The sequence below is a fragment of the Myotis nattereri genome, assembly GCF_964212035.1.
Source record: "Myotis nattereri genome assembly, chromosome: 9".
Classification (NCBI taxonomy): Eukaryota; Metazoa; Chordata; class Mammalia; order Chiroptera; family Vespertilionidae; genus Myotis; species Myotis nattereri.
In genome coordinates this window covers 3,424,726-3,435,413 of record NC_138084.1, presented here as the reverse complement: position 1 = coordinate 3,435,413, position 10,688 = coordinate 3,424,726, and the positions used below count along the sequence as shown (strand labels likewise).

Here is a 10,688-nt window from a genome sequence, read left to right as displayed (position 1 = left end):
AAATAGTTGACACACAATATTATGTTAGTTTTAGAGATGAGACGCATCCTTCTTTGGCGGTGGCAGTTAGGAATTTTCAAGATGTTTAGAGCAGCAGCCGACACAATTAAGGCCACAGTTGCCTCACTTTATCGATCTGCTGATGCTAGGATCATCTTATGACAGTCAGTGGAGGTGTGCTCAAGAGAATTATCTTTAGTTTTCATGGCTTTTGATGGTCCATCCCATCCATGGATTCATGGAACCACAGGTTGGCTCATCTAGACTCTAGTCTAGGGGTGGGCAAACTTTTTGACTCGAGGGCCACAATGGGTTCTTAAACTGGACCGGAGGGCCGGAACAAAAGCATGGATGGAGTGTTTGTGTGAACTAATATAAATTCAAAGTAAACATCATTACATAAAAGGGTACGGTCTTTTTTTGTTTTTTAGTTTTATTCATTTCAAACAGGCCCGCGGGCCGTAGTTTGCCCACGGCTGGGCTAGTCCAACAGCGATCGTCCTGCCAGTTGTTAAACCTGTTTGGAAGATAAGTGTCCCCAAAAGAAACCTATTGGTATTGCTGGAGACCTCTAATTATTGGATAATACTTCCTTCTACTGAGCCCAAATCAATCTCCTTTTATGGGGGGTGGAGGGGTTGGAGGGACAGGCCAGGCCAGGCCCCAGCCTATTAAGAGTTTCACCCTGAGGAGTTATTTTGCGTTTGAGCTATAAACTGACTTCAGTTTCAGACACTGTTTTCTCTCCTGCTTTAAATATTCATCTCTAGTTTAGGATTTCCTGTCTTTTCCTAATTGGCTATTTTGTGCCTTCACTTAATGCTAATGCCTCTTCGGTTGCCAGACATATGGCCAGCCTCCGCTTCACAAAACTCACCAGTTCTGCCCACCTCACATTGGATTTTGGTGTTCCAACTTTTCCGGTTTGGCTCAGTGGATAGAGCGTCAGCCTGTGGACTGAAGGGTCCCAGGTTCGATTCTGGTCAAGGACATATGCCCTGGTTGCGGGCTCGATCCCCAGATCCCCAATGGGACATCAGGAGGCAGCCAGCCCATCAATGATTCTTTCTCATCATGGATGTTTTTGTCTCTCCCTCTCCCTTCCTCTCTGAAATCAATTAAAATAATCATAATTTTTCCAAAGCCGATGCTTACAATATGGTTTACTTTGACATATACTTGTTTATTATAAAACATTTTATTTATTTTTAACAAATGGTATGATGTGCTCTAAAGTTCCTTCCCAGTTGTATCAGTAAGCAATTTCAGTATGCACTTCTAAAAGAAATGTTGAAAAAAGAGACGAAATATATTATCATGCTCAACAAAACTGACAATAACTCTTGTTCAAATGTCCCTGATTGTCTCATAAGCTTTTTTCCCCCCAATCAGAATCTAAATTCCAAGGTTTTTGGGAACTAGGGAGAAACCAATATATACATATTTTTTTCTATTCAGTCTCATAAACTTTTAGTGGTTTTTTTCAAATCAGAATCCCAAAGCAGAGTCACATTTGTTTGGCTGACTTCTCTTAAGACTTTTACTCTATAGGTTCCCCTCTCTTTTCCTTGCAATTTACTATTAAGGAAACTGAGTTACATGTCTTACGGTTTCACTTTAGAGTTTGCTGTTTACATCCCAATATCATGTAACATGTCCCTCTGTCCAAAGGTTCCCTTAAAAATACATATTTAAAGTACATCTGTAAATAGTAATATAGATAGTATGTGGTTTTGGCAAAATTGTAAAGGGGCGGGTATGAGTTTGGAAAACACTATTCGTAACCGTCTCCTATGTGCCAGAGCATAAGCCGTCACCTCCTCCATGAACGCTTCTCTTCCGTCAAGCCCTGAAATCCCAGGTGGAAACCTGCACAGATTGAAGGTGAGCATCCGCCTCCACAAACTCCTCAGGACAGAGGTGTGGTACCTCTGGGTGGGCCCTGCAGGTGTGGGCTTCCCAGCCCTCCTCCAGCCCCAATCGGACTGCCTGCCGGTGTCCCTTTCCTGTTCATTAACATCTCCACTAGGCGCTGGCCTTGGCAATGAAGACTGAAATGGGGGCCTGGTCGCTTTGTCTCTTAGCGTTAATGAAAAGGTGAGTACAATCACTTTCCAAAATTCATTTTTAAATATCAGTTTTATTTTTTCCTCATTGATACAGAAGATAGCTCACAGGAACATTGTCTTGAAAAACAAACCACAAACAAAATGAAATCAGAAAGCAAAAACAGCCCAAAACACACAAAACATGCAACCATGACAAAATTTTGTCAACAATCTAGATTTAGAAATGTAAGAGGCTTGGAAAAGGAATAAAAGATTCTACTTTTGTTAGTTCTATCCTTGGATTCATTAAGATTATTTCGGCCTGGCCGATTTGGCTCAGTGGATAGAGCATCGGTCTGTGGACTGAAGGGTCCCAGGTTCGATTTCGGTCAGGGGCATGTGCCTTGGTTGCGGGCACATCCCCAGTGGGGGGTGTGCAGGAGGCAGCTGATCGATGTCTCTCTCTCATCGATGTTTCTAGCTCTCTGTCCCTCTCCCTTCCTCTCTTGTGAAAAATCAATAAAATATATTTTTAAAAAAAGATTATTTCGTAGAAGTTTGTGTTGTAAGCTGATGGTTGCAATATTGAAGGGAACAGGGAGACACGAAGAGGAGCTATTTTATTGGGAGATGGGGAGTGACTGATAAAGGGAGAAGAACTTAGGTACGTCTGGCAAGACTAAGGTGTTTCTTTCTGCAGTCGGTGGCTATGTGATGGCTGATGACACAGGCTTATTATCCGCTCCACTCACAAAAGCAGAGGCAGTGCTATTCGGTCTCTACTCTGCAGAAAGAACTACATTGTGGAGATTATTCACAAGTGAGTGGAAGGTGGATGGAGCCTCCTACTGAGCCATGGCCGCATCAGCTCCGCAGCCTGCGCTGGTGCCCGCACAGCTTCCAGAAGGTTTTGAAAACGGTACTTAAAAGGCACTAACTAAGGAAGGAGAACCCTTCCTCATGGTTTCCCTCCTCTGTAGGGGAACTGGGCTCTGGCTAAATACAAGGTGGCAGGTAGAGAACAGATTTATGCTTTTATCCTGCTCGTTCATGGTGCTGTTTCTAGACTTAGTAATCTGTCTTTCCTAAGTTTCAGAGAAACAAGCATACTATAGCAATGCACTTACTAAAAACGAAACTGCTTACTTGGGTGTTTTTGTAGCACGAGGGTGGAAGGATTATTAAATAAATACTTAAATGCTTGACTCCAGAGATCTTAAAATAGAAGAGTTTAATGAAAAATTAAGTAAGTCTACTCTAATGATCTGAATACAAACAACAGCAACAACTAGAAATTACCCAAACAATAGGAACCAGATACTTTTGTAGGGGAAGAAGAATCCAAATATGTGTGGAATATTAAAAATAAGGAATTAATTTAATTTGAAACCTTTCATTTATTTTTTAAATATGGAACGCTTCACGAATTTGCGTGTCATCCTTGCGCAGGGGCCATGCTAATCTTCCAATTTTAGTATATGTGCTGCCAAACCGAGCACTGAAACCTTTCATTTTAAGACACGTGGGCCCAATTTGTAATTGTCTAGTTTCACAAAAGAAATATACTGCCCAGTTTCTGGCCTAAGTTTGGCTTTGGGCATCTGAGAAAACAAAGGAAGAAACTCCCCTTTGCCAATCCTTCCTTCATCCTCTGCTAAACGTCTCCTCTGTGTATGAATACATCTGACAACATCCATCATTAGAATCTATGATTAATTCCACACACAGGTGATGAATATATTCTGGTTGTAATTCTCAGGGAAAATGTCCCCAAGAATACCATGTATTAAAAGCTATACAAATATATAGATGGACAGACAAAAAAGCAAAGGCAGACTGTGTAAGTAGTTCAGAGTCTGTGCAGGACTAGAAACAAGACAGACAGACATCTGGGTCAGAGGGGTGGGGCTCGTGCCTCCTGCGAGGCTCGGGTTCACTGGGTGAGACTTTCCCCGAAGTTCAAGCGGAGAAGCGTCATTCTTCTCTGTTAACCGAACATGCCCACGTAGAGCTGCTTCTCTTTCTGATGGTAGCTACTGAGTTCCGACTGTGTCAGCTGGAGGTACCGCCGGACATTGGCATCTTACAAGAGGGCGAAGAAAGCAATTAGAGACACACCATAATCTCACTTTAGGGTAGGAGGAGATTTGTTAACATGCTTCCATTTTTAAACATAATTCTAAGATCTGAAAATATTACTATTCCATGTAGTAGTAAATCTCATTAACATCACTTTGGATTTTTTAAAAAAAATCTCGTCCACATCTGGGCTGGTTGCTAATTTGATAATGACAGGGAGGTTGAAGAAAAAGTTATTGTCATAGCAGAGCCGCTAAAGATACTATACCTGGGTGGCAGTTAATCTATATACTTGAAGGTAAGAAACATGAACAAGTGGCTTATGTTTTATTTCTTTATTAATTCACAGTGGCCAGGGATCAAACCTGCAACTGAGGTATGTGACCCTTTGGTCTGAGGGCCAACACTAACCACTGAGAAAAACTGGCCAGGGCAGAAACAATGCCTTAAAATCTCTTCTACTGGGGGGAGGAGGAGGGATATGTATGTGCCCATTTAAGCATAGAGATTTCTGGAGGATATACACACAATATTGCTTTTCTGTGGAGACAAGAATGTAAGTGTAGAAGGCCTGTTCATTGTATACTTTTATAGTTTTTGAATTTTGAACCATGTGAATATATTATTATCTATTCAAAAATTTGAAAAAGTAAAATAAAACAAGCCCTAGCCAGTTTGGCTCAGTGGATGGAGCGTCAGCCTACAGACTGAAGGGTCCCAGGCTCGATTGTGGTCAAGGGCACATGCCCAGGTTGCGGGCTCGATCCCCAGTGGAGGGCGTGCAGGAGGCAGCTGATCAATGATTCTCTCTCATCATTGATGTTTCCATCTCTCTCTCCCTCTCCCTTTCTCTCTGAAATCAATAAAAACATATTAAAAACAAACAAACAAATAAAACAAAAACCCCTTCCACAGCTACCCCCTTAACAGGACAATTTTCTTTGTTCTCCCACTCCATCCCCTTCGCGCTCACCTTTTGGCTGCTTGTTGACAGCAGCCAGGAGGTAGTGCCGAGCTTGGTCATAGTCCTGCAGGTGGAAAAAGGCTACTCCGGCCCGATACAAGGCCTTGGCATTATCAGGCTGTCGCTCCAGGACTTTCTGGCTGTATTCTTTCACTCGTTCATAGTTGACTGGCTCCATCTGAAGGAGACAGGCTAATGCGGCCAAATGGAAGGAAGAGAGAAGAGGGAGAAGGGCCTTGTTATACTAAATTCCACTGGCCAACTCAAGGCAGCACCAAACATAGAATCACAACATTCACTTACCCAACAAATAAATGTAAGTGTCTGCCACGTGCCAGACCTTCCCCTAGGCAGGGGATGCAGCCGTGAATCAAGCTTTACACATCTTCAAACTACTTCAACATCTACCCAATGCCTACTTTGCACCTAATGTTGAGCTAGGCCCAGCTACAAAACGGATGAGACTATACTTTAAAATGTATTTAAACTTCTGTGTCTCTTCCAGCCAAGGCTCTCTGTTTTGAGTCTCCATTTCACCACAGTTCTTGTCTGAGGCGACAGCAAGCACTGCTATGTGCTTGTCTCACTTCTCACCCAATCTATGAAGTCGGTATGTGTTACTCCCTCAGTTCAGTGGGTGAGGAAATCAAGGCTCAGAGAGGCTAAGTAACTGGTCCAAGATGACACAGCTTCTAGGTGGAATGAGGTGGAACTGGTACCAAGGACTCTCACTCCAAAATCATCATCTCTCTCAATGGTATTACTTTACTCGTCCCTTGGATGATTTGATGGCACCTCAAAATACAAGTCTGTTTAGGAGGCAACTGATCAGGTCAGTTTTCTGCCTTCTTATTAAGAAGGGACATTTTGCCCGGCCGGTGTGGCTCAGTGGATTGAGCATTGTCCCATGCACCAAGAGGTCCGGGTTTCAGGCTTAATCCCCAGTAGGGGGTGTGCAGGAGGCAGCTGATCGATGTTTATATCTTCTCTCCCTTTCCCTTACTCTCTCTCTAAAAAACCAATAAAAACAGCCCTACCCGGTTTGGCTCAGTTGAGAGGAATCTCAGCCCCTGGACTGAAAGGTCCCGGGTTTGAATCTCAAGGGCTGGCTCTCCCCCTTACTTCCAGTCTTTCTAAAAGAATCAATGGAAAAATATCCTCGGATGAGGATTAACAACAACAAAATAAATAAAAAAATAAATAAAAACATATTTTTAAAAAAATTGCAATGTTTCTCTGTTTCATAAATGTTTCCCTATTAAGTTCCTTAAATTTACCTCAAAGAATTGTGGGAATCAAACACAGTATTTACATCACAGTGCTGAGAACCAAGAATCAGGGCTGATGAGAACATTAAAGGGCTGATGTTTGCATTGCTTCTCCAACACCCCCACCAAATGGTCATACTCGATCCCCAGTAAGGAGGTAGCTGATCAATGAGTCATAATTTTTTTATTTTTCATTGATTTCAGAGAGGGAGATAGAAACATCAATGAGGAGAATCATTGATTAGCTGTCTCCTGCACGCCACCTACTGGGGAGGGTCAAACCTGCAAACCCGGGCATGTGCCCTTGGCCAGAACGGAACCTGGGAACCTTTTAATCTGCAGACTCTATCCACTGAGCCAAACCGGCTAGGGCTCATCATTGATGTTTCTATCTCTCTCTCCCTCTCTGAAATCAATAAAAATATATACTTTAGCCGAAACCGGTTTGGCTCAGTGGATAGAGCGTCGGCCTGCGGACTGAAAGGTCCCAGGTTCGATTCCGGTCAAGGGCATGTACCTGGGTTGCGGGCACATCCCCAGTGGGGGATGTGCAGGAGGCGGCTGGTCGATGTTTCTCTCTCATCGATGTTTCTGACTCTCTATCTCTCTCCTTTCCTCTCTGTAAAAAATCAAAAAAATATATTTAAAAATATATATATATACTTTAAAAAAAAAGACCTTTCGGCCGGAACCGCCATCTTTCAGTAATTCGCCAAAATGACTAACACAGAGGGGAAGAGGGGAGGCACCCGCTGTATGTTCTCCAGGCCTTTTAGAAAACATGGAGCTGTCCCTTTGGCCACATACATGCGAATCTACAAGAAAGGTGACATTGTGGACATCAAGGGAATGGGCACTGTTCAAAAAGGAACGCCCCACAAATGTTACCATGGCAAAACTGGAAGAGTCTACCATGTCACCCAGCATGCAATGGGCATTACTGTGAACAAGCAAGTTAAGGGCAAGATTCTTGCCAAGAGAATTAATGTACGTACTGAGCATATTAAGCACTCTAAGAGCCGAGACAGCTTCCTGAAACGTGTGAAGGAAAATGATCAGAAAAAGAAGGAAGCCAAAGAGAAAGGTACCTGGGTTCAACTGAAGCGTCAGCCTGCTCCACCCAGAGAAGCACACTTTGTGAGAACCAATGGAAAGGAGCCTGAGCTGCTGGAACCCATTCCCTATGAATTCATGGCATGATAAGTGGGGAAAAATAAAAAAGACATGTGCTGATAAAAAAAAAAAAAAAGAAAAAGAGCTCTGGCTGGCTTGGCTCGGTGGATGGCGCATCGGCTTGCGGATTGAAGAGTCCCAGGTTCAGTACAGGTCAAGGGCACATGCCCGGATTGCGGGCTTGATCCCCAGTGGGGGGCGTGCAAGAGGCATCCAATCGATGATTATCTCGCATCATTGATGTTTCTATCTCTCTCACCCTCTCCCTTCCACTCTGAAATCAATAAAAGATATTTAAAAAAAAAAAAAAAAAGGAATTGCCTAGATTTAATTTTAGCTCTACCACTTACTAGCTGTTTGTTTCCTTAAATTTACCTCGGAGGGCATGTGACTCTTCACTAGGTTCATATGTGTAAAGGGCTTAAATAGTGTCTGCCCAGGGCATTTCGTAAATGCCACCTCAATGGACGCCCCCCCTCTTTAAAAGTGAACACTGGCATGCCTGTGGCACCCACTATCCCCATTTTCTGCTTTATTTTCCACAGCACTTACCATTTTCTAAAAATTATGTTACTTTTTTGTTAATTGTCTATCTCCCTTACTTGAATACATGTTCAATGAGAGCAGGAGGCCTTGGCACCCAATAAATAATTGTTGAATTGAAACATTAACTGCCTTAATTCCTATTTTTGTTCCCAAGAGTAGCACTGAACATGCACTGTAAAAAAAAAAAAAAGAAAAAAAAAAAGCTAGATTTTCACCAAATCATAGCTGATGAGTATTATAGTAAAAAAAAAAATCACTTTTAAAAAACCATAACAAAGTGTAAAAACTACTCCCAATAATTCAATAATTTCTATGGCCTCAATTTGGACTATTAGAATATTTTAATATACATTAGAATAATTTAATTAGCTCCATGGTTAGTTTGCCTTCCACAGAACAGACCTAAAAAGTCTCCCTCCGCCCAGCCGGCATGGCTCAGTGGTTGAGCGTGGACTCAGGCACCAGGTTACTGTTCCATTCCTGGTCAGGGCACATGCCTGGGTTTCCCACTCGGTCCCCAGAGGGGACTTGCAGGAGGCAACGGATGTATAAATCTCCCTCATCATTGATGTTTCTATCTCTCTCTCCCTTCCTCTCTCAGAAATCAATAAAAACATGTGTTGTTGTTTTTAAAATGCCTTCCCTTCAATGTAAACTCGGTATTTTCTCCATTGCATGCAGAATTTCCTAATCTATCAGCATCCCCAGAGACTCGGTTAGAACATGCAAACGAATAGTAGGCACCACCAGGGACCCATTAAATCCGAATCTCTGGGGGTGAGACTCAGCAGTTGTGTTTAATAAACCCTCCAGGTGATGTTTGAGAACGACTGCTCTACAGAACCTCAATTAGAGCCCTATAAATTGGGGAAAAAAAGTATATATGTATATATTTGATAAAGGATTTTAAACTTTTATTTACATATTTTAGAAAGCAAAGGAGAGAGAGAGAGAGGGGCGGGGGGGGGGGATGGATTTGTTGTCCACTTATTTATGCATTATTGGTTATATTGGTTACTTCTTTAGGTGCCCTGTCCTGGCATGCACCTGCCACCTTGGCTTATCAGGACCACGCCCTAACCAACCGAGCTACCCGGCCAGGGGACAGATATTTCAATTCTTGGCAGAATAACTAGATGGCCGCAGGAAAGCCTGTCAGTGTGTTTTCTCAATGTTCACAGATTTGGGGGTACCTGCCTGGTCCCCCTACCCGCCCCCCCTTCGGCCCTGTTCTTACCAGCCAGATTGTTGTAGCAGTCTGTCTGGGTGGTGTGCAGCATGCTTTCCTGAGCAGGTGTGAGGGCCGGGCCCTCGGGTCCCAGGTCGGGTATCGGGGAGGGCAGACTGGGATCCAGACCCCGCAGCTGAAGCAGAGCGCGATGGTACCGACTCACAGCATCTCGGTACTTCCCCTCCCGGTAGCGCCGGTTCCCTTCCTCCTTGTACAGCTGGGCCTCCTGCAGGCGCTTGTCCATGATCCGCCGCCCAGGGGTCTTGCGGAACTGGGACGCGAGAGGGCAACTGCAGCTCTGCGGGTGGGAGCAGAATTACTGCTTTGGGAGCCGAGCGCAGGCAGGAAACGGCCCTTCTCCAGGGACGAGCTCTGCTGGTTTCTGCTACAGCCCCCCCCTCCCCCCCCGCCCCCCGTCTCCTCTGAGGTATCCCCGACCTCTAGTAGAGCAGGAAACGAGTCAGTGAGAGGATGTGGGAACAGTAAAGCCAGAGAGTAAGTGCTTGCTCCGGAGTCAGGAGACCCCGAAAACGCAAAGGGCTCGCTAGGAACCGTGGCAGGCGTGCGAACGCCGGCGGAATTTGCTTCCTCCTTTCTTGGGGACACACCTCCCTGACCTGGAAGTGGAAGAAAGTAGGCGGGGACACTGCTCAGAGAAGTTTAAAGGACTTGCCTCCGTCCCGGCTCTTTATTCGCACGTATACTCAAGGAGCATTCGTCGATGTCGGTGCCCGGAGCTGGGAAACCCAGGCGAATGTGGCCCGAGCCCCGCGGCCACCCCTTGCCCTCTGCGAGGGTCCTAGCCCGGAAGTCTGCCCCTGGGTTTCCGATTACGGGTGGGAGCACCCAGAGGACAGGGTCCGGGCCCTCGACAGTTTGTTGTCTAAAGGGTCGCGCGCATCGCATCACGCCGCCCAATCAGGAGCGGCCCCAGAAAAGTAATCCCGCAGAAACGACCCCGCCTTTCCAGCTTCCTCTGCGGACCAACGGGGGAGGGGGAGAGCCCGTGGCAGCTTCGCCAATTGGAAACATTCGGACTACCACGGATGACCAATCAAAATTGCAGATGAAGATTCAAGTTGGCCAATAGCCTAGCTACAAGGCGAGGTTCGGTCATCTGTTGCTAGGTAGAAATTGAGGGTTGGGGCGGAGCAAGAGGTTACTGTATTTCTTGGTTTTGGAGAGCCCTTTGGTTTTAGTAGTCAGAAAGACGATTACTAGGAGGCTTTCACGTTGCAACAACTTCCCTTCTGGCTTTTATTTTTAACTGCGAAGAAGCTGCTGCCTGCTTAGACAGGAAAAGCGCCCGGTGAGCAAGCCCCAAGACGAAAGCGCGACTGGAAGTCAGACCGAGCGAAGGTGGTGGCGGGGTGGGAGGG

General features: G+C 45.0%; 2 protein-coding genes across 2 annotated transcripts; one reads left to right on the top strand and one right to left on the bottom strand.

Annotated features, from left to right (window-relative positions):
• Window positions 1-3,262: 3,262 nt before the first annotated feature.
• Window positions 3,263-10,294, bottom strand: TTC9C (tetratricopeptide repeat domain 9C). Its single transcript, XM_081100193.1, has 4 exons — window positions 9,983-10,294; window positions 9,316-9,607; window positions 5,101-5,283; window positions 3,263-4,130 (listed from the first exon to the last, which is right to left on the bottom strand). The coding sequence occupies exons 2-4, from the start codon at window positions 9,551-9,553 to the stop codon at window positions 4,036-4,038; spliced, it is 516 nt and encodes a 171-aa protein (XP_080956319.1). The 5' UTR covers window positions 9,554-9,607; window positions 9,983-10,294; the 3' UTR covers window positions 3,263-4,035.
• On the top strand, window positions 7,077-7,575 carry LOC308525328 (large ribosomal subunit protein eL21-like; the record flags this gene model as incomplete). Its single annotated transcript, XM_081100160.1, has 1 exon — window positions 7,077-7,575. One exon carries the CDS (start codon window positions 7,077-7,079, stop codon window positions 7,557-7,559), a length of 483 nt encoding a protein of 160 aa, XP_080956286.1. The 3' UTR covers window positions 7,560-7,575.
• Window positions 10,295-10,688: the final 394 nt, after the last annotated feature.